At 39.6% G+C, this 27,796-nt stretch overlaps 1 protein-coding gene across 1 annotated transcript in view; it reads left to right on the top strand.

Annotated features, from left to right (window-relative positions):
* The window catches only part of LOC111872461 (vacuolar protein sorting-associated protein 13A), a 113,925-nt gene that overhangs the window by 54,996 nt on the left and 31,133 nt on the right, over positions 1-27,796 (top strand). The window contains exons 36-52 of the mRNA XM_033754711.1: positions 942-1,158; positions 2,660-2,759; positions 5,270-5,418; positions 5,718-5,971; positions 6,779-6,915; positions 8,025-8,167; positions 11,762-11,913; positions 12,760-12,962; positions 15,084-15,204; positions 17,880-18,095; positions 19,025-19,240; positions 19,704-20,054; positions 22,488-22,613; positions 23,173-23,319; positions 24,895-25,017; positions 25,779-25,868; positions 25,904-26,083. Coding sequence (XP_033610602.1) covers positions 942-1,158; positions 2,660-2,759; positions 5,270-5,418; positions 5,718-5,971; positions 6,779-6,915; positions 8,025-8,167; positions 11,762-11,913; positions 12,760-12,962; positions 15,084-15,204; positions 17,880-18,095; positions 19,025-19,240; positions 19,704-20,054; positions 22,488-22,613; positions 23,173-23,319; positions 24,895-25,017; positions 25,779-25,868; positions 25,904-26,083 — 2,925 coding nt within the window. The remainder of the gene's footprint in view (positions 1-941; positions 1,159-2,659; positions 2,760-5,269; positions 5,419-5,717; positions 5,972-6,778; positions 6,916-8,024; positions 8,168-11,761; positions 11,914-12,759; positions 12,963-15,083; positions 15,205-17,879; positions 18,096-19,024; positions 19,241-19,703; positions 20,055-22,487; positions 22,614-23,172; positions 23,320-24,894; positions 25,018-25,778; positions 25,869-25,903; positions 26,084-27,796) is intronic.

Raw genomic sequence — 27,796 nt, 5'->3', positions numbered from 1 at the left:
AGGTCTATTCATTTCAACCTAACAGTGATGTTTCCAGTTTCTTCCTCTGTTTTCAACTTTCTCACCTAATTCAGCTGTCAAGTTTTGGTCTTCTTCTGAATCTTCTTTGTACATTACTAACTAACTAACCCTCTGGTAGCAGAATTCGAAGGCTCAACACCGCTAATATCAAAGCCCACCACTGGACATGATCCTGAGCCAGTTCCATCCACCTCCCATCCTCACAGCCTGTTTCCTTAAGATTCATCTTACTATTTAAACTGACTCTAGGGTAGCAGAGCCTAAGGTGTGACATCATTGATACTAAAGCACTAAATGTTACAATTTGGGTGGGTTAACTCCCCTTTGTTTCCATCCCTCCACCCACTCATCCCTCCCTATATTCCTTTTACTACCACTTGGAGCATAAGGCAACTGTGAAACATTGTTTCGCTTCAGTTCTCTTTTGTTTAACTGTCTCAAAAACCTTAGGACTGTAATGCACTTGGCATGAAATTTGCTTTTCATTTTACTTATTTATTTGAAACATTTTTCAGTCTTATAAATCCTTAGCAAGTTATGATCCATACATGTGTGCAGAAACACATGCAGGTCAGCATGTAATGTGTCCATTGTTGTCATTCAGTTTCAATCAAAACTGGAACATGCTGACAAATATTAACAAAACTACACAGTACCAAATTTCATGAATACCCATTAAGTGGCTGTCTAACTGTTGCATGTCTACAGTTGGCTGGATAAAAAAGGACCAGGATGAAACTAATAAGTGCACTTTCTCAACTGTTCTTCGTGAATGTGTCAGTAACCCAGTTTGTTTCATATCGAAGGCAGGTTAGAGCTAGAAAATTATATTTATTAATGCCTTATGTAATGTGGAGGTAAACCTTCACATAACAGGTTTCCTTCTTGTAAGTGTAAGTCTATTTAACCACTGATTTTAGGTTTTTCAAGCTAAAGCATTCCCAATTTCAAGTCGGCTGGACCATGATGCTGCGACAGAAACAGACAGCAGTCACACAAAGATTGAACGTCGAGCAGTGAGCAGGATGGCTGAGGATTCTGAAACATCTGCAGATGACACAGAGCCAGAAAATGGGATGACATTCATAAGGAGACACAACGTTCAGTCATCACACACTTTGAAAAGAAATGCAAATGGTGAGCTTACAGATTGGTCCATCATATCATTACTTTTTTATATATGGACCAGATCCTTGAATTCCACATATTGTGGCAATCCAATAGCAAGAAAATAATATCAGAATGTTTTCTATATGAGACAGAAATCTTCTATTACACTGTCTCTCTAAGTAAAAGTGGATATCATGTGGTGATGTCAAAAACTGGGCAATGTGTTCTTGCTAGAATTAGAGTCAGTTTATTGGATGTGGTGTTCTCACAATGGCGACTGTGAAGTGTACTGTATTCTGGCCTATGATGCAGTGTAATCTGGTATAAATGCAGTGACATCTTGGAGAACCAGTCTGCCTCCATCTTCAGGATTAGAGATATGCTAAGCTAGCAAGAAGCAGGCAGGAAGCTGAGTGAGGTGTTATGCTGTATAGTCTATTATAAGTTAACTAACTTTTCAAAGGAATATACTGTCTCCGTTTGCATGGTCAACGATATACTAAGCAGGCAATGAGAAAAAGCAAGAACTTGCTGCAATACACTTCTCTGAAATGTCAGTGAACTTGTACAATACTGCACTGAGTCATATCCCAGAAGATACTAATAATATTTCCTATGTAAGTTAACATGAAGAACAAGTAGTTAGCTTCTTGTGGCCAATGAGCAAGTCAGTGTTTCAAGATACAGTCTTCTGGGATGTGGTGCCATGTAGTTCGTTAGAGAACAAACCAACATTTTGGAGAAACCTGCTGCCTCCATGTCGATGATGACCCTGTCAACCAAATTACATGGTGCTGCATTCCAGAAGTCCACTGTCTAAACAGTCACTGCTCTGAGAACCTAAAATCCGTTAATTGTTTAATTAACAGTGCTCAGAGTACCAAGTTTAGCAGATAGAGGGTGTCACGTGGTCAGCACAATGAATCCCCATGGTCGTTAATTTCGGTTTTCTAGACCGGAGCCACTATTTCCTTGAAATAGCTCCTCAATTATCATCACGAGGCTGAGTGAACCCTGCTCCAGATGCACTACTTCTCAGAAAAATCTAATAGTGCCAAAAAAAAAACACAGAGTTTTCTTTTTGTCAGTAGCTCAGAAAAGACAGCATATAATATTAGGATGATTACTGAATAACCAGTTGGAAAGTATGAGTGGGGAAGCAGGTGTAACCTAATCAGGTTCTATATTGGTATTTTTCTTAAAGGACTGAGTAAAACAATGAGAACCTTCACTTAGAGTGTCAAATACTACATGCGCAGGAGAGGAGTGTGAACCAGGGCCAGTCTAGATGTGGGTACAAAGAGAAATAATTCTGCCCCGGTCTGGAATTGAACCTTAGCCATCTGATCCTTAGCACAGAGTAACATTATTGACTTTTCTATCCTGGTTCCTTGTTAAAATATCTGAATGGCTATAAAATTTTCATAGTGTCTGCCCTCCAGTATGGCTGTCAATATCATACTGAGCCAGAAATCAGAATGTGTTGTTCCTCTCTTGATGTATATATAATTTGTTGCTGCTGTTGCAGAAAACGTGAGCTTGATTGGCTATCCTGATGACACAGATTCAGAAGATGAGGAAGGGGTGCTGGAAAAACTTGCAGGAGCTGTAGGACATTTATTCACTGGGTAATGTTTTATTCTTTTAGTTCTGTAAGACATAACTTTATTTATGCTGAAGCTTGGTACTTAGGAATTCCCATTATAGAAGTGGTAACAGAACTCTGCCTCAAGTCTGTGAATTAAGAAACTTGGTTATGACAATTATATATTAGAGTCTTTTTCTTAGTAACAGGAGCAAATATGTTGTGTCTTCATAACTTGTACTCTTCTCCAAGTATAATTAGAATGATCAAGTCAAGGAGAATGAGGTGGGCAGGGAATATAGCACGAATGGGGGCAAAGACAAATGCATATAGGATATTGATGGTTAAGCCAGAAAGAAAGAGACCATTGGGAAGACCAAGGCATAGGTGGGTGGACAATAATAAAATGGATCTTAGAGAGATAGGATGGGATGGTATGGATTGGATTGATCTGGCTCAGGATAGGGACCAGTGGAGGGCTCTTGTGAACATGGTAATGAACCTTCGGGTTCCATAAAATGCTGGGAAATTCTTGAGTAGATGCAGAATTGGTAGCTCCTCAAGAAGGGCTCAGCTCCATGAGTAAGTAAGTAAGTAAGTAATATGTTGTGTAACATTGGCTTTCAGAGTTTTTCTGAATTGTATGTTTAAACTGTTACAGTGTCTTGGAATACATTTCAGTCACTGATTCACCCTGGAACAGCAATGTACACTGAAATGTTGGAACAGCTTCAACATCTTACATGCTGGCAATAGCTTGGGCACAATCCAAATGTAATGTTTATGAATAACCACCAAGTAGTATAGCGACACTTGAGCTGTCTAATAACTCCCATGAGTTTTACAGTTATGTGAATATTGCAGGTTGAAACTGAACCTTAAAACAAATGTCTGACCAATGTAAAATCGAAAGTCACTTTTTTTTAATTGTGGCAGTTTTATTACTGGTGTATGACATGGCTAAACCCTGAAAATCAAAGTTACATATTAAATACAACCCATGAACATTTAAATACAAAAAGAACATATTGTCATTAATCTGTAGTAAGTGTAGTCACTTTGACATGTTCATTGCCAATCCTGTCACCTGATGGAGTGATGTTTACTGATTGCAATGCTAATACCATCCAGTGATGGGCTGTTGTCACTGTGTACATAAATGTCATGTTCTCCTCAAGAAACCACTTAAATACAGAAAATACAGAGAAGCTTTAAATGTAGCTTGTCAGAGCTAGGAAGAGTTGAATCATGCAGTGACTGTCAGTTATTCTTTGCTTGTTCTCTTCCATTTCTGCTTTTAACTTAGTATTCATACTTCATTCATTATTTGTACAGTGTACAAGGAAAATATCACATTTAGGGATGGTTGTGTCACTCTGACCATCCAGCAGCCTGTGTGCATCTACATACTTAAACTTGAGAACTGCTGGTCAAATTTTAACGGAATTTCATACGAACATTGTACCATTTCAGGTCACATTTTAATTCCATAGAGTTGATAATATCAATATGGCAGACACACAGATTTGTGAGGTGGGAGTGACACTGGTATAGCTATTTAAATGCGGTAACAGCACAAACCAGTGTTTTCCTTGGTAACCAGGGGTAGGATATTAACCTTGTTAATGATAGTAATTGTGGTAATGACTGAAATAAAAGCAATAACACTAATGAAATTCAGAGCTATAACTAACTGACTAACTAACTAACTAAATGGATCTGAGCTATTCTTAAGAATTTCCTAACATTTTGTGGAACCTGCAGGTTCATTACCATGTTCACAAGAGTCCTCCACTGGTACCTATCCTGCATCAGATCAATCTAGTTCATGCCACTCCATCCTGCCCCTCTAAGATCCATGTTAATGATATCCACCCATCTACATCTTGGTCTTTCTAGTGATATCTTTCCTTCTGGCTTTCCCACCAATTCCTACATATGTTCCCCTTCTCCCCCCATTCATACTACATGCCCTGACTCCCCTTGACTTGATCATTCTAATTATACTTGGCAGAGGGTACAAGTTTTGAAATTCAGAGCTATAGGAAATGTAAATTCACTTGTAACATGTGTGGAAACTGCACACTGCGGCACAGTATGGACCTTTCCATTAAAGACTTGGGATTTTTTTCCTGAGCCATATTGGAAGACACAAGCCCCATACACAATTCAAAAATCTTCTTGCTGAACAGATTTATTTCCTCACACTTTGCTTTCTGCTGAATATTTCATTACTATTTTGCAAACATGTTTGTTCATGTTCAGCTATCCTTGCATCTTCTGAACATTCAAGTGGAGATGATCTCTTCCAATTTCAGTAACTTTCTATGCATTTTGGTCAGCTTTAGTCTATTCAGACAGGCCAAACCAAGAAGGAAACGTTCTTTCTGTATACCAGATGATGGAAACATCCAGTTTCTGAAAAACTGCATTTGGAAGAACTCAAGGCTAGGCAAAATACTAGTCTTGTTTACAGATATGTCATTACAAATTCTGACAATAGCAGATTTAGTGAGACCTTGGTAGACTTGTAATCAACTGTCTTGCCTCTAGAGATAGCAGCGATGGAGAAGCCAGTGAATCAGAGGATTCCAGTGGGGCTGAACCATCTGTTGAGACTGAGGAGGCCTCAGAAATAACCATGAGCTGTGGCAGCACTGTGGTTGGTAGAGACGAGAGAGCAATATTCCTGAAGAAGCAGAGTAAGTGACAGTTTCCTTTGCTTTTGTCTCTCTACTTGATACTTTTTTCTGTTCACAAGAATAATGCCTATTTATGAAAGGACTGTAAAGAACTGAAATGAGGATAGGATTGATGGATAGGAATTTTTGATAGGAGACAACATGGTTGTGTTAGTAATACCAAGTTTTGCACTTACATTTTTGCAAAAATCAAACTTTTAGAACAGAATTTGCCACTAGATTTTGTCTGTGTGAGTGTGACTTATAGACCTCTTGTGAGAGTGAGTGAAGTGCATTCAGAAAATTGTGTGTCTGAGCAGATGACTCCATAGACTCTGGATTGGAGACAGAGCTGCCAGATCGCCTGGCAATGTACTTCATGTTGGAGGCAAAGGATCGGCTAGACATAACACTGACTCCAGCAAGTCTTCAAATGTTGCATGATCTCACCACAGCATTCACTCGTAGTATTCCAGACATCCCTCCTGCTGCATTCCATGGACTAGAAGCGCCCCTGTCACTGCAAAATGACCTGGGGCCTTGGACAAAGGTTACATTGCTCTCGAGGGCTGAGGTAAGTTATAATGAGCACAGTTTGCTCTGAATTTGATGTGGAACACTGTGAAGATAAATGTGTTTGAAATGTGCTGTTGTGTATCAAGTGTTTTGGAGGACGGTATTGCATCCATCTTCAGAGTATAAGAGTAGTTTCTTCTACCCAAGTGATAAAGGTAGTGATTTGGGTGAGAGGGAGTGTTAACTCTATACCATAGGATACTAGGATGTTGTGAAATTTTACATATTGCCATTGACTAGCCGGTTCTTGTGAACATCTGGGTTCCATAGAAGGTGGGGAATTGCTTGAGTACTTGACTCTTAGCTTCTCAGGAAGGGCCGTGCTCCATGGAGGTCAGTTTATTAGAATCATCACATACACAGAATCAAGTAGCATAACAGAAGTTTATGTGAGGCTCAAGGTTTTCATTCAGGTGAGTATTCAAGTCTTCTGGGGCATGACACCATGTAGCTTGGTAGATAGTAAAATAGCTACCAAACTGAACGGCATTATCACATGGTTTGGCATAGTTATAACATGTTAGGCTTACATTCAGTAGGTACTCAGTTCAAATTTCAGCCAGGACACTGGCTATCCTGACAGGTTCAAGTGGTTTTCCTCAGTTCTTCTAGGCAACTGTAGGAATAGTACCTCAATTAGGTCATGGCTGCTCAAGGCCAATTCATCATTCATCTGCCATCCTTCTGTTCCATACTATATACTCTAGATGCTGAGAACACCATAAAAAGATTGTGGCCTTACATGACAGAAGATGATAGCATGAATACCAGGAGGGTGAATAAAATTACATACTTTGTATTTCAGACTACACCCGATGGTAAAGACAGAATTGTCATGACAGCGTTGTACAATAAGTCAGATTCACTTCCAAGCAGCCCTGCCTCTACAACTGGTGGCTTAGGAGATGTTAGTCCAACTGACTCTGACATAGACATAGAAAGGTAAGAAAGTGACACTGGAGAGAGCTAATCGTACTCTTGTGTTCTTGTTCATTCCTGGCTGAATCAGTGCTGTTTTCCACCTAAATCCTTCGGGAAGTCACAAGTTCAAATTTCAGCCCAGACATCAATTACCCATTGTGAGATTTTTCATGACTTCTGCAGTATTTCTAGTTTAATACTGGTGTGATATGACTAGGACCTGTTTGCTTTATTTCCAATACTTTCCTGAGCATTGCATATATTGTGATTGTTTTTAGACCTGGCTGTTTCCAACAGAATATACAGTGGATCTGGTCCACTAACTGAGATAATAATTGCAGGTTATTTGTTACTCATCATGGCGTCACCCTCCCTTACTTCCACACTGCAGCTGAAACCACTACGATGATACATTTTGTCACATTTATCCTCATAAACAACTCCAGATGCCATGTCTAAAAACACAGCTCAGTCTTCCTATTTGATTCTGAATAATCACTACAGTTTTTATAGATTCATTAGGCCCTTCAAGTTCAATTTTCTTTTTATGAAGTTGGCATTCCCATGTAAGTGTATGCAATGTAATTAATAAGAAAGCCATATCAAAAGAAGATAATTAAATTGTAATCCAATTTGAGCCCCAAGCAGAAGCAGTACCAGGAGGTGGTTATTTACTTCGTCACTATCAAAATATATGGTAACTAAAAATATCTTCATCACTCCGTAACCAGCCAAGTGCTGGGACAGAGATGAAGTACCCAACTTAATGACCGACAAATATGATAATGTGCTATCTGATTAGTGATATTTGCATATCTGAGATGGTAGTGTAGATGACTGTGGAGCAATGACATGTTTTATATCCATTTTTGGATCTCTTGAACTTACAATAAATACAGTGATGAAGTGATGATTAGAGGAGTTTGCTCCAGTGCCATCCAATCCACAGTAAATCGCCAATGAATACTAAGACAGTGAAAACCCATACAAAGACAAAAGGGAGTTGGATACTTTATTCAGACACCTGTGCCTGTGAGATCCATTACAAAGTCTGGTGAGCTTAAGACTCTATGGTGGTGATATGAGCAACAATAACAGTGGTGATCATGATGATTTTTTTTCTTTTCCAGCTTTGAAGGAGGATTTAGCTCACAGAGCAATGAAGGAACCTCAGGACAGGAGCTGTTTTCACCGCTTCTGAGGTTTCCTGGCGATTCTGTAACCAAACTTTATAAGAAAGTGACAGAGGAAAGGTTAATCATTGAGGTGGAAGGTATGTTAATCTTTCAAAGTACAAAGGTAACTATTAATACCACTGCTTTAATATTAAACAGTCTGCATTTTTCTCACTCAGTGTATTTATGTGTTTTTCATGATTATTTCCCTGAACAATTCTTATTGTTAAAAAAAAGTATAAAGTAAAGCTACCACCATACCAGGTTGTGAAGGCCCATAGGGTTGTGAGACGTTGAAGGTCCCACATTGTCTAGGCCAAGGATCTCCAAATTACGGCCCGCGGGCCACATCCGGCCCGTGATGTGATTTTATCCGGCCCGCGAAAGAATTGTGCAGAAATGCGCCAATTGAACTAATTTTCCAGTGAGTACTGGTAAATGTGATTCCGAGCTTATTGACCTGACATATTATACTGCAGTTCGATGGCTTAGCTGTGGAAAGGTTCTTTCGCGCTTCTTTCAGCTCAGGAATGAAATTGATATATTTCTTACCGAGAAAAACCATCACGAAACACTCTTATCAGATACCGAGCGGCTTTGGAAATTAGCATTTTTTGCTGATCTGGTGAACCATATGAACCATTTGAATTTAAAGTTGCAGGGTGAAAATAACTTAGTCTGTGATTTATTTGCACTTATCAAGGCATTGAGAGCAAAGTTGATACTTCTGGAAAGCCAAGTGAAAAATTGTAACTTTGTTCATATGCTATACTGTGCAGAGTTGCATAAAAAGGGTGAAGCAGAATTTCCTTCCTCATTTGCAGATTTAGTCATTTCAGATTTGAAAGAATAATTTCAGAAGCGATTTGCTGATTTGGATTCCAGTGCTCAGGAAATTAAGACTGTTTCAAAATCTGTTTGACTGTAATGCTGCAGATATTCCAAGTCAAATTCAAATAAAAATTATTAAACTCAGGAAAATTATCATATTAAAGACAAATACAAGGAAGGAATTTTGATCAAATTTTATAAATTTCAGGACTCTGAGCAATTTCCAAATTTAAAGAAATTTGTCTGTAAATTTATTTCCATTTTTGGGACAACATATCTGTGTGAACAAATTTTTCCCAGATGAAGTACATCAAGTCAAAATACAGGGTAAATTTATCCGATGAACATTTAAAGTCGCTACTTGTGGTTAGTGTTTCAAAATTTGAACCTCAATTTAATCAGATTTTAAGAATGCAAAAAGAGTTCCATCATTCATATTAATTGTTTTATTATAATTTGTGATAAAAATATGAGCATTTGCTGCTACTGTCTGTTGTCATTAATATACGATAATTTATTCTCACGTACTTTGTATTTAGTTTATGAAATTCTGTGCTTTTGATAAAACTCATACACCTAGAGTTATTAATTTCTCATTTTATCTGGCCCGTTGAAAGTGCTGAATTACCTAATGTGGCCCGCGGTTCGAAAAGTTTGGAGACCCCTGGTCTAGACAAGATGCTCAAAGATGGCGGTAAGGTTGTCAGCCCTATGCGCTGGCCGCGCTTTATTCCCCAGGATAATTATTTAATTAATTCCTGGTACTCATTTCTGTTAGAGACTGAGTAAACCCCAGGGCCTAGTGCAGCTGAAGGATTAAATTTGTTTTTGCAAGCTATGAACTGAAATTTAAATATTATTGGGATAAGTATCAGGTTTTGACAGGTATTGCATTGAATAGCTGAGATTGTTCCATATCCAGGTTTAACGTTGTTCCTGGGTAATATTGTACTTCAGCATTGTGTTGCAATATTATTAATCTTCAGTGGATAAATGTTTTCACTCTTCAAGTTCAATGTTTTTATTCTTGCCTCCTATCCTATGTACACTATTCTGCAACATGTTTTGACCTGCCAAGGCCATCTTCAGGCAAAAGTTACTCTAACTAAACTTGTTGCACAGTCAGTTCAATATATTCATGTGGGAAACATGTTATTATTTTCAATAAAAATCCTCTAAAATTAATAAAATGCCGGTACCAAATGACTGCTAGGAGTGTGCATTGTCAACTGTGTGTTATATCTGTAATATTTTTGTAAGGACTGTATTATATATTAACTGTTAATGTTCTGTTGTATTATATATCTTAGTAAAAGTAAGTATGCCTGAGAATGGCCATGTGAGGCCAAAACATTTTGTAGAAGAGTGTATGTAAGATAGAAGGCAAGAATTAAAATGATGCATTTGTACAGTGAAAAGAACTTAGCCACTGAAAATCACTCCTGAGTAAGTGGGCTCAAGCAGTAATGCTTCTGTGACTTGTGTCTAGGGAGTGAGAGATTAAAATCACAACTGGCAAACTGACTGTCCAAATAGGGGTTCTTAATCTGTTTCCTCCCTTCCTCAAGGCAAATGCCCAGAATGACCTAAATTAGGCCATGACCATTTCCTTCCAAAGCACTTACAGTTCCTTGTTCACTGTCATCCATGCATCTGATGCTACACAGACTGCTACTGACAGCTACAGACAAATAAAGGTAAAACATTTGTCCAAGAGAGTCCTATGTTCAATCCCAGTGTAGGGTGTGATGGATTTGTTTATGTTTTTGTTTATTTATTTATTTATTTATTTATGTGGTGTAAACCAGAAATATGTACAAAATCTGGATTGTAAATATACCAGGTGAATATAGGAAAATGGTATTAAAATAACAAAAGTTGAGTGATTAGCACCTGAGGTTAATATTTGAGACATCCTAGGTTCAATTCTTATTCCAGAGGCTGCCAATCCTTAGGTTTCTCACATGTTATATCCATTCTTTGAGGCTAGTGTTGAATTGTACTTTAAAATCCAACAGAATTGTTCCTTCCAGTATCTTTCCCAGTTCGTTATTTACACACATTCCCAGCAACAGGCTGTGGAAGGTCATGGGATTGTGAGATGCTGAGGCTCCCACACTTTCTAGACAATCAGTTCACAGATGGCCGAGAGGTTGTCAGCCTTATGCACCAGCTGCCTTTAATCTCCAGGAAGATTCCTGGTACTCATTTCTGTTAGAAGCTGAGTTCACTTCAGGGGCGTAGTGCGAGTGGAAGGGTTAGTTAAATTGAAAAATCCAATGACCTCATTGGGAATCGAACTAGTGACCTTCCAGCTTGTAGCATCGTGCCTCAACCAACTATGTTATTGCATGGCCCACAGTTGAGATAACACCATTAAATAAATAAAATTAGCATGGACAAAGAAAGATTTGTTTTGACATGCTGAAAATTGAAGTTAAATTTTGTTGGCTTAGCTTTCAGTTGCAGGTTTTCATGATGGTAGTGATGCAACTTTGGGCCGAAGAATACGGGCTTTTGGGACACAACAATGTGTAATCTGATAGAGGTTTACAGGTATTTCAGAGGATGTACTACTTTCATCTTCAGGGTTGAAGAATGAGCCAAGCAAGTAGTAAACTGACTACTTTTCCTGCTTAACTTACTCTTTTACCCTTGGAATTGGATGCAGTATGTTCCTTCGTAACAATAATGAACTTCTACCAGACAGTATGACATTACATTCCAGCTGGCAGTGATCTTCATAGTCACTGCTGTGGGCACCTCAAACCTCACATATCTTAGGTTACAAAGCAGCAGGAAATTTACTGAATAGCTGAATACCTAGAGACTGGACCATGAAGTTGGTGATAATGTTTCAGGTTTCGACAAACTTGAGGTAGTGGCACCTCAAAGGCTCATCTCCAAATTACATATGTTGCATCCTATGAAGAACAACACTCGTTACTATGCAGTGGTGAACGTGGATATCCACCATTGCCATCGCAAATTATCTGTTAGATCTCCCCTGCAGGTAAGCAAGCAATAAATTACAGCTGACACAAAGCTAGCATCTAAAACTGATGCTCATTGTACTTGCTTTGCATGGCATGCATAAAGGGGACAGCAATTGTCTGTACATTTGAGGTTGAAAATTCTTGGATTTCAGTTGGTATTAGTGATTTTCTGGACTTTGTTCATTATGTAGTATTCTGACAGGATACAGTGTTACAGTAACTGAAGTTTTATCACTGTTCCAGTGATTCAAGTAAGATCTTTTTTTGGAGTGAGCTGAGTTGGTGCTTCCTCATCTTTTCATCTGAGGAGAGAAGCAGATTAATTTTCTAAAATATCATGTTCTATTCTGAATACTACACTATGGGCAAAATCTACAGTTTATTAATCCCATGTATATTGTACTATCACCAGGAACCTTTAGATTTTAGTCACATTTTAATTCTTGAATAACACCTCTTCAATTTAATTTAGGATCCTAAAAGAATGTAGGACAATAGTGTAATCTTTGAAAAACACATGACTTTTGTCTCTTCTGATCTGGGCAATTATAGGAATGATAGGACAAAGTGGTAAGCAGTAGTAGCTCTACTAGTGTAGATGTGATGTGTCATCATCACAGTGGTTCAGCAGAATCTTCTGTCTCTATATTCCTCGTTGACACTGAAGATGGAGGCAGTAGATTCATCCAAAATATTGGTAGCCATATACCAAACTATATACATGGCATAACATCCCAGGAGACTATAATATGGTTACACACTGCTGTAAGACCTTCATATCTCACATGATGAATGTCACATTTCAAGATACAATGTCATTAAAGAAGTGGTAGTATATGGATTGTGTTGTTTTTGTTATAAAGGTGAAAAATGAGACATCATATGCCATGGGACTGTACTATAAGAAGTCTGTGCTAGATGCCCTTGGTGTGGAGCATGTTGGAGAGTCAACAAATCCGTTTGAGGATACAATCAGGGTTGCAATAGTGGAGCCAGATGAGACCTTCAGTATCCCATTGTATGTGGCTTACCACTGCAAACTGTTCATCTTGCCAGCCTACGTAGAGTAAGTGTTTCTCTACCTTATATTCAGGGCTCCACTTAAAGTTCACCCACCCACTCACTCACACAGCTTTCTGGACAGTTTCACACTCTCATTGGCCTGATCCGTGAAGAATTATACCTTATGTATATGTCCATGTGAGGCTCGATTTCAGTCTGGTCAAATTTCTTCCATAGTCTTTAAAAATAATTTTTAGCTCTTACTCTTGAAAAACATACACATGCATAAATACACATATAGAGAAACAGGCTCTGAAAACCTGTTAGAAATTCTTTGTTGATAGGTTTTTCCTTGTTGTCTTGATGGCCTCAGTTTTCTTCTGGGCCGAAGCATTCTGTTGAGCTGGCTGGGAAAATAAGCATTGTTCCTGAAAGTTCTTCTATAGTTAGTTAGTTGCCAGTGCTAAGATGTTTAGGTTGACTTTTTCAAGATGTTATTTGCCTTAAACTTATAATAAGATCCAGAGGACATGGCAATTTTGGGCCAGACAGTGGTATTGTTCACTATATGTCAACTGTCTTCAGACTCTGTGGCCCAGGGATCAGCATAATACGGGCAAATTACAATATAAAAATCACAAATCTCACTTCCATGGAATGCTCTCAGACTGGTGAAAGACAGCCTGGGAATAGGTGCTCCTGGCATGTACAAGAGCCTATGTGAATGCAGGCATGTGTGTTGCTGAGACAGGCTGCAAGATTGGAGAACTCACATTGGAGCACCAGAAGGACCTGTGGTTCTATCATCCAGAGTGCTCAGCAGTGTCAAAACGTTCAGTCAACCGGGTGCACCAAACATACTTTGAGGACACCATGGAATTAGCAAAGCTGCCCCACTATGTCCGAAGAGTTATGAGGGAATCACAGAAATCAGTGTATCTGAGAACTTCAATAGAGAGGGTTGCTACCAGTTACACCCTGCCTGGAAGATCATTCACACACTCAAGCAGCAGAGAGGACACCACAATTGCTGTAAAGCCCATGCAGATGAATGCACAGCCACAGTGACTGAATAAACGATAGTGTGAATGATTCAAGGAAGTCACACAACCTTACAGCTTTGCTAGTGTTGTATAGAGGACAGAAACAGTGATATTTGAACTATAATGCAGTAAATGCTTCAGAACAAAACTGGCATGATATTATTAGGCCTAGAAGCTCATGAGATTTGGCATGAGAATCTACATCCATTGCCACACTCTGATGTTCTCATAACACACCATCATAAAAACTTCCAAATTTATTTGAAGTCACGGTAATAAGAGAAACCAAAGTAAATTTTGTAAAGAATTTCAAAATTGTAAGAAATGTACAGAGAGCACGGGGTAGTGTAGTTGGTTGAGGCACTATGCTACAAGCTGGAAGGTCACAGGTTCGAGTCCCAAGGAGATCATTGGATTTTTAAATTGTCCTAATCCTTCCAGCTGCACTATGGCCCTAGGATCGACTCAACCTCTAACAGAAATGAGTACCAGGAATCTTCCTGGGGGGTGAAGGGCTGCCAGCACATAAGGCTGACAACCTCACCTCCATCTGTGAGCTGATGGTCTAGAAAATGTGCGAGCCTCGACCTCTCACAACCCTATGGACCTCTACAATCCCACTCGAGACATGGGTGTCTCTGTGTGCGTTTATTCTGTGTTTGTGTTGTTCTGTGTGTAGGAAGAGGCCTTGCAACAGGCTGATCCCCCATCAAAGGAGTCCTACCAATTCTGTATAGCGTTAAGAAACTGAAAAAGCGGCCAAGGTTCAAAGGCTTATAGAGTCAGAGAGAGAGCGAGAGAGAGACTCTAGCCCACATTAAGCCTCCTGTGCCAAGTGAGTTTGTCTATTTCTGGAGTCCAGATAACATATACTTATTTTGAAATTAAAATAGAGTGAATGTCAAGATTACATTCTTGTGGTATCTAACAGTGTCTAGTCTGGTAGGTTGGTACCTGTATTTCAGAGGAACACACTGCCTCACTGAAGATGGAGGGGTGCAGGTACCTCTCCAGCTTTCATATCGATCTACCAGATGATACCTCATGAGACCCCAAAAGATCATAAACTTAGCATTCACTGCATGTGAACTTCAGATGTCATGGTAAAATGCTGACTAAAATTTCGCTCTTGTTCTTTGCAGTAGTTACCATGTCAGTGAAGTAGGGCTCTGGTGGCAGGAGCTGGCATCAGACTTGAACACTCCAAAAGATATCTACTGCTCTCCAAAAGAAGAGAAGGATGCTACAGTTTTCTCTGTTAGGGTGTGTATTATCAAGTGGTGTATCTTTATTTTTTAGCTTCTTTGGGATACACTTGTGATAGAAGGGTTCAATTTAATAGCTATATTGAGACTTGGAAAGAAGAACTAAGGATGGAGAGAATGACAGTGCTCCCAGCTTCCCCCTTTATCCACATCTGGCCCATATCAACCAACCCCAAATCCTTGTTGCTAGTGAAGGGTGTCATGCAGTTATCGCTGGTAACATTCATGTGAACACAGTGGCTAGAAGGCTTGAGGGGGATACATGGAAGTATATTGGACTGGGGAAGAATGAAAGGTTAAGGGAGATGTGAAGGTTATTGATCCATGGGACTTTTGTTCATGGCCCCAGTATAGAATATATTTCTTGTCATACTATTTTCTAACACAAAAAGGAAGGTTGTTGCTTACAGTTAGTTTCTTTAAAATGCTTCATAAAATTTAAAAGTGAGGCAGGTTATAATTTATTGAATGTCATCTAAGGAGACTATGAAATGATTTGGTTCTACTGTTGGAAATTTTGAGAACTTACATTAAAGTCAAAGAATCGCCTAATAACAATCTTTTTCCATGTTGTACTTTCAGTTAACAACCATATTAATGTTTGCAGCTTGGTGCCTGTCAGTCAGATCTAGCTGGCCTCTTTGCAGTTGCACACTTGCAATGTATATTCCTTAGCCCTTTGAAACACGATAGTAACTATATTTACCATATACTTCAATATTAAGGAACTCTGGATTTTCTCAATGCAATCTACTATTATGTTTCATATGATTCTCACAATAAACAGCAAGAGAACACTAAGTGATTGGTCTTTATAGCAGTGTCACAGCATGTTCTGTGTGAGGTAGGAGCTGAATTTTTTATATTATTTAGATTAAATCCATACCTCATATGGTTAAACCAGGGTCATTGGTACTATGGGTTGAGAGTTGAGTTTGAATTTGGAGGATGAGGAGGTGTAAAAGTATGAGGGTGTGAGGTGTAATCAAATTTTAATCTTTGCTTAAACAAACATAACATGCAAATTATCTGGCAGACTTTGTTCATATTTTCAGTTGTCTTTCAGCTTGTCTAGTGGTGTTGAAGATAGTTGTGAAACACTAGGCTTTGTGTACAGGAACTTACTCACCTAGAATGTCAGGAGGGTACCTTGTTTAGACCTTGACCATTTCCTTCCCAATTATTTCCAATTTATCATTTATCTTTCATCCCATTATCTGAAACATAGTTTCAGTGCTGACAGCATCATTAAGTAACAGGTTTAAAAATTGCTCTCCTATTTGCCACAGTACTCAGTAAGGGAAAGCAACTTTTTATGTCCTTTTACATTTTCTTCATTTTCTTCAAGTTAACATTTTGTAAGATAATGATGCCTGTCAAGCCAATTTGCTGTAGAGTCATTCACTACTGACCACAATCTAGGATACCACAAAGCTCAGTTTCTGGTCTGCTGGAGTCACAGAAGCAGGAAATCGAATTTTTGCCATGAAATTCTTATGAGTTACTTAACCCATTGCATGTCAGGAACAGCCTAGATCTTCTTGGGGTATTTGTGTTCAAACCAACACAAACAGTCAGTACATTTCTGTCAATAGATGGCATCAAATATGACACACCATTCTTTAGAGGAAGGGACAAGCTTTCATTGAATCTATAGCTGCTGTCATTTTAAGGCTATTTGAGGATAACTGTGTGTTCTTCCTGTGAAACTGCATTTCTCATCAAACAGCCTTTGGATTTCTATTATGCTCGTATATTTCTATGGCAGGACTTGGCAATCAAAGGGTTAACCATCTGCATCCTTTCCCACTTCAGGGAGCATGCCCCAGGAAATTAACCAAAAAAAAAGGCCAAGTTGTCCCTGTGCTTAATTAATTAAACACTATGCCATGAAGGCATATGAGGGAATGGAGTTATAGTTCCACCATTCCTGACCTTGGAACTAGATGGAGGTTAGTGGTCAGCCTCACGCCCCTGCAGCTTTACTCCCAGGGAAGGAACCACCAGTAGCCACTGGATAGGAGGCTGGGTGGGCTCTAGAGTCGGTCTGGATGCTGTGGAGAAGAGAAGAATCTTGCACTGCTGGGAATTGAACCCGGGCTGTCCAGCCCGTAGCCTGTCCCAATACCAATTGAGCTATCGCAATTACTCTGACCTACGAAAAGTGATCATAATTCTAATCTATGAATTGCTGAAAATGATACTTCTCTGGTCTCAGTATGCCAATGCAACCCGCCTAATTTAATAAACTGTGTAGTATCATGTAACTCACAGGTAGAAGCTGAAACCACTTACGAGCTTCATGTTTTATGTAAAGTATGCTTGTGGTGACCAGGGGTTGTAGCACAAGAGTGTATCATTATGCTTGTGGATGCAAATGTGTTGACTGTCTTGTCTGATTGCCTTGTAACTGAGTACATCCTGTCCCTGAGTAGCATGAGCTATAGCAACATGAATTTGACTTAATAGGGTTTTCAAAGTAAGGGTGGTTTTCAAGTAACATGACTGGTTTTTCGGTGTAACATAATTTCAGCACAAGTTGTCCATTATATTAGACTATTTTATATGTGAAATCTGTGTCCCACTAATATGATTTCTTTTTAAGTGAAATTTTTCGAGAACTTGCCTATCATATTGGTTGAGTAGTAGGTGTATGTTGTATTTCTGTTGCAGGCACTCTGTGTTGAAGGTGCACCAATGAACAGAGCTTCTCGTTCCATTCCAAATTATCTGATAAGACTTCTGCCACCACTAGCCATGCACAACAGGTTACCTTATGCAGTTGAAGTTAAAGTTCCTACAATAACATATGAAGTTCGGATTGAAGCAGGGGAAAAAACGAATATATATTTCCTGAATCTTCTGAAGATGCACAAAATATGTGTTGAGGTATTTTAACTAATGATATCAGAAATTTTCTTACTACAGATCTAATGGTGCATATACAAAAATACCTTGTATTCCTGGTTTCTCTACATACAAGATTTGAGATATTCATGGTGGATGTGAATTTGTATTGCAATCTTCTGAATTTTGACACCATATAACACTAAGTGAATTGGTGTAGTGATAATGCTGTAGATTTTCATTCAAAAGGTGCTTGGTTTGAATCTCAGCAGGAACACTGAACACCAGCTATCCTGACAGGTCTTTTGTGATCTTCATCAGTTCATCCAGGCAAGTGACAGAGTAATGCCCTGATTAGGCTGTGACTGCAACCTTTCAAATCCTTTCCAGTTCATCAGTGATCCTATAATTTGGTGCTATGTAGTCTAGGTACTGACAGTACTGTGAAATAATCTCCAAAAGAAAGACTTGTGTAGCCTTCTTATGTGGTTACCAACTTATACCCAGAAGACGGAGGCAGCTGGTTTTCCGGAACATTGGTTACGACCCACAAAATTAAACAGTATCACAATCCAGATGAACATAATCTCAAACTTTGTTAGGTGGAAGTGATACTAGCATGACTATCGAAATGCGGTAGCCATGGTAAATGCAGGGAGTAATATTAAACATTTTACACAGAGAAATACTAATAATGATAGTGACCATGATACTGATGAAACTACAGTATCGAATTTTATATACACACTCAAGCGTGAATTAAAATGTCAAGGTACAAAGAACGCATTTGGGAACTTTGTGCATTGTGGAATGGATTGCAGCTTTCCAGTTCTGCTTCATAATAGGGAATAGGATAAATGAATATAGAGATCAATGTAATAATATTTACTTTTCTTTCCACCTTGAAATTCAGAACTTCAGATGAAAGTACATTGAATTTGTAGAGATGGTGAGAAACTGTGTTGCTCCAGGTACCCATCTACTTGGGCATCCCGTGGATGGGCTCTTTCAACTTGACTGCTGACCTAGAGGAGAAGACTGTTGCCATGGCAACAGAATATGACACAGAAGGAGGCAATAAGCAGCTGGGACTGAGCCTCCATGTGGATCGCACTGAAACCTGTGATGTGTTCTTGCATGCCCCATACTGGATTATTAACAAGACTGGCTTGCCACTGCAAATCAGAGTAAGTGCCATACTGTTCCAAATTTAATGACAGTGGAATGTTGCTGTGGTCATAGCACATTATTTGGACTTGAGCCAGTTTCTGAGTGATGCCAAGAGTTCTGATCATTGCTACATTTTGGAGACTGTCAAAATTGCATTATGAGGAGCCTCGTAATTTGTATACCATACCGAACATTATTAAAATGATCAAATAAAGGAATATTAGATGGGCAAGGCATGTAGCACATGTGAGAGAGAAGGGAAGTGTGTACAAAGTTTTGCTAGGAAAAACCGAAAAAAAAAAGATCAGTAAATATGTTACTATGACAACAAATGTGCAAGCAATATTAGAAGAATTGTTGGACATGTCATTTTCTGTGCAATGCATGTCATATCATATGTATCCTTATTTAATCTATTCTTTTCACATGGCCAAACAATTGTAATCTTTTCTCTGGTATGACAGATACTTTTTTTTACAGGCTTCCCTATCTGACGTTGTGTATGAGGCCCAAGGAGAGGAGCCACTGTTGTTCTGCTACAAGAAACATCGTCGCCGTTGTGTGCGTTTACGGGCCTATCATTCGTCATGGTCATCTGCCTTTTCATTAGACACGGTGGGCTGTACAGGTCTTGTTGTGTGCAAAGATAGGGAACGGAAACGTCGTTATCGGATCCTGCTCAATGTTACGCTGTCAAAGCTCTGCCCAAATTTGACACATATAGTCACTCTCCTGCCTAACTTTCTGGTTGTCAATGACACCCGAAAGCATCTTAGGTTCATGGAGGAGAATGAGAGGGCAGATCTGTGGATTGACCTGGCACCAGGACAGGTGAGTTAGTGCTAAGAGGAACTGTACACCGTGCTAAATAACATACTGTGCATTCCTTGCACAATGTATATGAAAGAAACACATTAAGAGAGAGTTTTGTCAGGTCTGCATGTTTCATCTCGAGAACTGCTGGACATGTGTTGACAAAAAATTAACATGTCCATTATGCTGCTGGAGACCACCATAGATTCATACTGTTATTTTCTTAATAATGGAAAAAGCAGTGTAACAGACATGTGATTTTGTGTCATGGGAACAGTGCTTATGGAGCTACTGATGTGTGGTACCCATTGTAACCAATAACAACCATGGTACCAGAGTAAGGTAGAGGTTAAAGTAAAGTTGTCCCTGTGCTTAACTTAAACACTATGCCATGGAGACACATGGGGCAGTGGATGTATAGATCCAAGTTTTCTTGACATTGGCACTAGATGGAGGTGAATGGCCACTTCACGTCCCAGTCGCTTTATCCCTTGAGAAAGATCCCCCAGTACACATTGGTTAGTGGGCTGGGTGGGTCCCAGCAATCCAGCCCATAGCCAGTCACAACTTGTATATCGACTGTACTAAGAAAATTTCAAACTTTAGGAAGCGTATGTAATATGGCAGGGACTACAGTATTATTATAAATGACCATCATAGTATAGTGCTTGTTTAAAGAAGAGAGCTGTATCTCCAGTTTATTTAGATACATAATTGACAAGTGGGAAGAGTTAATAATGATAAAGCTGACTTCAAGGTCTGACTCGATCTTAAACGTAAAAGGTAAAGCTATTCCTGTCCTGGCCGTGAAGGACCATAAGATTGTGAGACATCAAGGCTCCCACATTTTCTCTAGACAGTCGGTCATAGATGGCAGTAAGTTTGTTAGCCTTATGCGCTGGCTTCCTTTTATGCCCCAGGAAGATTCCTGGTACTCATTTCTGTTAGACGCTGAGTCGGCCCTGGGGCCAGAGTGTGGCTGGAAGGATTAGTTCAATTGGAAAAAATCCATCTTATCGGGATGCCTTAACCAACTTCACTAACATGTACCCCTCTGACACAATCTTAGATATTTAAATAAGCGTGGAAGGCCTTGAAGTATGTCATGTAAAGAACATGCTAGCTTTTGAAACAGTAGGATTGCCAGCATGGCAATGATACTTGGGTAAGAAGGAAGGAACAAATATTTGACATACAATTAGCTGAAATGATAATTGCTAAGAGACTGCAGAAGAATATGTGTGTATGCAAACATGAAACCTATTAATTGCTTTGGAAGTGCCTTATACCTTGGAGCTCCTTAGTTTTGTTTGGATATACCATGTTTGTAGATGTTAGTTAGATATTTTTGGATACATATTGTCATGTGTTGGGTATGTCATGCGACAAGTAATTTCACACCGAATTTATTGCACATTCACTCTTACAGTCACACAATTTACAATCTCACAATTACTGCCCTTGGCAGTATCACAAATTATCACATCAAATCTTCCAACCACGCATTCGGGTCTTCTTCCCACGGCTGCTGCTATATTTCAACTGTCTCCTTAGGTCAGGTCAGGTCAGGTCATGTTACAACTGACGGTCAGTCAGTCTGTCGGTCTTGGTGTCGAGCCCCAGCTGGGGCTCATGACCAGATATTTCTTTTCAATGAAAGTTACCGTCCTGTCCATGTGTAGCGCCCTCTCTGACGAGAGGTCGGGTCTGTCATCTGTCAGTCAGTCTGTATTAAGTCTATTGTCTGTATTTACATACATTTACAAATACACACTTAATCCTTACTTCTATGTACAATATATACACAGCCTCTGTCAGTCCAGGCTAGGTACAGCAGATTATGCTCTTTATATATGTATATATATATTTCCTAGTAGTATTAGCTACCACGGCAGTCTAGTCATTTGGACGGTCGTATGCCTGACCGCCGCCAAGTTTAAGCCTCTTATACTTTCTGTGCCGGGCTTCGCCTTGTCCGATGTTGCGAACATTCTCATTATCATGATTTTGTATGACTTCTGCTTGTTGACTGTCTCCTTAGGCAGTGTAGTTCTCCTATAAACCCTCAGCCGGGCAACAGGAAAACGCCTCGCTTCATTGTTGCCTAGTTGTGTTTACAAAGGAGTTGTTGGGCAACGCTACCAAGAGTTGTTTACTGCTGCCTAGCAACCGCGGCATCCCATGCTATGTCACCGCAGGGGAGGGGTGCAGAGTGTTGACTGGCCTGTTACCATAGTAGCGACAGCGCTCCGATGTTGTTACATCACCACTGGCAGGGGAGGGGATGTCCTCCATAGCGCAATACATCACAATATTATTCTAGGGAGTGATGTGGAATATGTCCTATTCATGGGCATCACTTAGTTTATCCAAAAGTCGGTGCACTGGAAATACAAAGTCGAGAAATGCGAAATGCTGATGAATTAATGTTTTGAATGTTTTCTCTTTCAGTGTGTCCCTTTCTGGCCTGATACAGATTCCATGAGGATGTATGTGAAGTTCCGAGACAGTAAGCTGGTATCACAACACTTCCACATTACGCACGTACATCAGACAGTTCTGCGGATGGATAAAGGTGTAAGTTTTTCTTTTAATATCTGCTATATTGCTCAGACTGCTAGTCCAACTGGATAATCAGAGATATCAACACACTATAACAGGGTTTCCAACCTTCTCCACTTGGCATACTCCTTAGTCTCAGGCTGAAATTAGCCCTTTGACTACAAGTCCCACCACAAAACTACTTCCTCGAAACCCCACTGGTGGTAGATGCAGTAGCATAGAAAGACTTACAGTACCCTCTTCAAATGACTTTCCAGTATCAGCAGGTGTAGGGCATGTGAAAGCATGTTCTTTCTTTAAAAACTGGATATTATATATACCAATTTATTAAAAATGAGCTGATATTTTAGGCTGTGGCGATTTAATACAAATACCCCAAATCGCTTTGATTAGTTTGTGGTGTGGAGAGGGTTAATACCCCTTCTAAGTGGATACAAAACTACATGGCAACACATTTTCTAATGACTTATTTAAGTCCCTGGTAATCAAAATGTTTATGTGACTGATGAAGTAACATAGGGAAGCTATAGCATAACATTTTAACCAAATGTCACTGATACATGTATGTTAGCAGGCTGGGCTCTGTGTGGATGTTAGTGGAGGAGGTGAGCAGCCATTCACAGTAACATTCCGCTGCTATCGTGTGGGCGATGCCCCTGTACGTGTTGACAATCTGTGTGAAGACCTGTTCCTCAAAATTCACCAACAGGATTTAGGACAGGTATGTAGGATGCTTGTAAACAGCCAAAGACCTGGTCATTCCATGTGGAATTAGTAGTAAGCAATTTTATGTTGGGTTGCCTTTCCTAATAATTTGTTTCATTAATTCCTGCATCAGTCATGCAGTATTACAGAAGAATAACATAGGCGGCTCTCATTATACATGCATTTGTTATTCATGCTTTTGCATATTCATTTTTTATAGAAAGAGTGTCAGTGTCCTATCTACAGCTACAGTGGAAGGTGCCCACATATGCCCAAGGTGTTATGCGGGCAGTTTCCATGACTTGCCTTACCATTTTCCACTCCTGCCAGAATAACTCAGTCCATATAGCGACTGTGCTACTGGCTGGTTGGCTGAGCAGATTGGGTTCAATTCCAGCAGGGGAAAGCTTTTTTCTCTTTTCCATAATGTCCAGAGTGGCTATAAGGCCCACCCATCATCCTATAAAATGGGTACTGGGGGCTCTTTCCCCAGGAGGAAGGTGGCTGGGTTGTGAAACTGATAACTCACCATCTAGTGCCAATGTTAAGAAAGGTGGAACTATACCTCCACTCCGCTATTCATTTTCATGGCTTGGTGCTTAATTTATTAAATCCAAGAGATATATTTACCATTACTGAGAGCCATTTATATGGGGTTAAAGCTGCTGGGACTTGAACCTGAAGAAGCATTGCACTCTGTGTTCATTCAGCGTGTATCCAGTTTTATGTGTCTTTGTTATTTGTCACAATTTTCAGGAACATAATCCCACATATAATGTGGGTCACATGTGCAGCACGCAAAGGAATAAGCAAATTCACCCTTTTATTTTACTAAACATTTTTTTTTTCATTCATCCCTTTCCATATAGAAGTAGGTCAGTAATGCTTCACTTCCACATCAAATATATGTATGAATATGGCAGAACTCTTACTGACTATAATTGTCCTGTCCTGCCTTAATCCTATCCTCTTATATGTTTATGGCTATCAGTAAGATATACACTTTTAACAGGTTCTCACAGTATTGACTATGAAGAGTATGGTCTTGTGGGTTGTAACATTGTGTAGTTTGAGGAGAGTACAGTGTTTCAGAGGAAGAAATCACCTCCAACTTCTCAGAGGCAAATAGTAAGACAAGCAAGAAACCAACAAATATATGCAGAATTTTTGCTGTTTCTTCTTTTGATTACAGATGATAAATATGCCAAGAAATATGTAAGATTTGAGGTTTTCACGGCAGTGACTATGAAGTAAGCAGTCTTCTGGGATGTGGCACCATGTAGATGTGGTGTTAATGGACGTTTCAGAGGAACGTATCACCTTCATCTCTGGAAATGTCCAACATTAGTCTGCTTGCACCTGCTCTCACTGTTTTTTCGCTTACGGATTTTATTATTTTTTCCTTCTACACTGAAGATGGAGGCTATACATTCCTCCGAAATGTCAGTTAACACCACATCTACACAGCTCCACATCCCAGAAGACTGCTTTCTTCATGCCAAGAAATGTTCTGACTTTTCCACACTGTAAATGTTTAACGTTGTATGAGGCAACAGATAGTACTTTTCAGTTCTTGTTTATCTGTTGTCAGGTGGCCCTCCTGAGTCCGTATCAGTCAATGTTATATACATGGGATGATCCATCTAAAGAACGATTGCTTCTTTGGAATGTTTACAACAAAAAATCAAAAGGATTTGTTGCTGAGTTCTGGAAGGTAAGGGTTATAAGTTCATATGCACTTTGCAAGTAGTTTAAATGGCCTGTTTTTACTGGCATGCAGGAATAAATTTTGACTCCAAAGGAGCATATGTAACCCCAAATGAAAAGAAATAAATTTGCTCAGAATTCTGTGGAGAAAGGTCCTGAGAAATTATGACTTTGGAGACAAGATGAGATGGCGAGTGGGTCATATTAAGATGGAGCTTATGGGAATAGATTTGTAGGGTGGGAGGTGAGTGAGAGTTATGTGCAGTGTTGAAAACTTTGGCCCTCTTACAAGAAAGTGATTTCTCTCTTGGAACATGGTGATGAACTTTTCTTAGAGGAGGAACTGGAGTACATGATTTGTTACAGTTACAATGGTTTGACTGGGTAAAAATATTGGATAAGAGAAGTGAAATAAGAACAGCATTTGAAGGAAAGATACTTACAGAATGACACACAATAAGATGATTTCAGCTGGGTGTTGGGTAGGGTGGGAGGGGGGGGAGTAGAAAAAGAGATATTCAAACTTTTGGGTTGCATAAACCATGAGGAGAGACTGTGGACCTGTCGTCTTGACAGATTACAGATGAATGAATGAAACCATGAGGAATTTTACAGTCAGCTGAATAACTATATGCTTCTGAAGAAGGATTCTGCTCCATGAAGTTAGTTTAGTTAGTCAGCAATGAGGTAACATGTTATTTTATGTGGATGTTAGCAAATATATACAGGGAAATGCAGAATCAATTTTATGCTTATGTGTTCTTGTAGGATGGTTATGGACAAGAACGGGTCAGCTTCCATACTGTGAAGCAGCCATGTATGGTCACAAGCACGCCAATTGTTACAGCCAAGCTCTCAGCCAGCCTCTATTTTATGCTTATGTGTTCTTGTAGGATGGTTATGGACAAGAACGGGTCAGCTTCCATACTGTGAAGCAGCCATGTATGGTCACAAGCACGCCAATTGTTACAGCCAAGCTCTCAGCCAGCCTCAAGAGGATGTCTCCAAAGTCTCCTGTTCAAGAAGGCAGCAGTAGCAGTGATGATACAGAGTCAGATGAACAGAAGCCCCAGGTATTTCATCTTGCCTGCATTAGAACAACTGAATTATGCTTCACTGTGTTAAAATTTGTGCACAAATATGGTATAGGAGGAAAATTCTTACTAAAATCCATTTACTCCATGATCCAGGATACATCATAACTTTCATAGGCAACGTTATGGAAGAAAATCCCTGTGTAAATAGAATTTTCCACTGACTTATGAATATTACAATCTTCATTGTGCAAAGAACACAATGAAACCAATGGACATGGGTGCTTACAAGTGGGATCAGTCTGGGTATTCCCGCAGAACTTATGGAAAATACCAACATTGAAGAAGGAAGGAATTATACCAAAAATTACAGTTGTTTTAAAAAAAACTGTATTATTCTATCCTGAGGGCTCAGGGGATATCAGTCTTGAACCTCTTAAATGTACCTATGTAAGCTGATCTTCTGGCTTTCTCTCTTTGAAAATATTCTGGTGGAGTCCATTTGGTTTCTGAGTCTCACATTTTGGATACATAATATATTTATATTGTCATATTTGCCGCTCTGGAACATTATCAGATATTAATAACCTTCAGGCCAATCACAGTGGTCATGCAGTCTAAGGAATGAAATGTCTTCAGCCACTCAAATCCTGGGATCATGGGTTCAAATCCCAATCAAGGCATGAATGTGTTGTCTGCTTCTGTGCTTGTGTTGTCCTGTATAGGTAGCGACCTTGTGACTCCATCCAAGGAGTTCTACCAACTGTCTAAGACAGGCATGTCAAACTCAACTTGTACAGAGGGCCACCTCAGCCCTATAGTCCAGGGCCGCACTTCAAAATAGAAATATACATGTTGCGGCTCAAATTTGAGATTGGAGAGCATAAGGCATTCCCAAAATGTTCGCGACTTGCAAAAAGCGTTTCGCAGTTATTACAGTAAATTGTAAACACCAGGACTGGCAAATAGGTTAAGAATGTGGATGCTCAGCAAGTCTGTGTACTCACAGAGCAAGAGCTTGCCTCACTCGGTCACTGGAGTAATCGTAAGAGACCGCATACACAGCAATAAGACGCAAGGGGTCCGCCCACAACCACCAATGAGAGCCAATGAGAATGTTACTATGAGGATTGAGGACACCGAGTAGGAGTACCTACCCTCTGTCATCAACGCTGAATCAGCGAAATAAAACCATAAATTAGGGAATTTCGGGGGATTTGGATCATGTTCTAACACAGAATATTCGGTTGTCAGCCGAAGGCTCTCTTCAACATGGGTATTACCAGCGGAGGCCGTGGGCCGGCATCTTGTACTACAAGTAAGTTTATTTACGCATAACAGCGATGTTGGTCAATAATATTGTTGTTTAATAGTATTGGTGATAACAGTGTTGTTGAGCTATTTGAATGTGCAAATTCCAGTGTACCCGGTGAGCCCTTAGGGTAGGATACTAGGATCCTGTAATTGCCTAGGATATTAGTCAGGCCATAAGTGACTTATAGTGTAGGTGTCAAGGTTATGGTTAGCATGTAATGATAGATATAGTAGGCGGGTTTCAATATGAATAACTAGGGGTAGCTTGTAGAAGAGTGAAAGAACGAAGGACAGTGTAACTGTATATAATGAATAGTAAGGAACAGGATTACGTGGAAAGATTAATCCTTGCCGATAGTCAGGAGTCGAAGAGAGAGAGAGAGAGAGAGACTCCAGTTTACACCCCCGAAGGGGGAGGTTCCTAGTGTAGCCGAAAGT

Source organism: Cryptotermes secundus, unplaced genomic scaffold, assembly GCF_002891405.2.
Source record: "Cryptotermes secundus unplaced genomic scaffold, Csec_1.0 scaffold505, whole genome shotgun sequence".
Taxonomy (NCBI): domain Eukaryota; kingdom Metazoa; phylum Arthropoda; class Insecta; order Blattodea; family Kalotermitidae; genus Cryptotermes; species Cryptotermes secundus.
The sequence above is the reverse complement of the archived record's forward strand: the minus strand, read 5'-3'. Positions and strand labels throughout refer to the sequence as shown.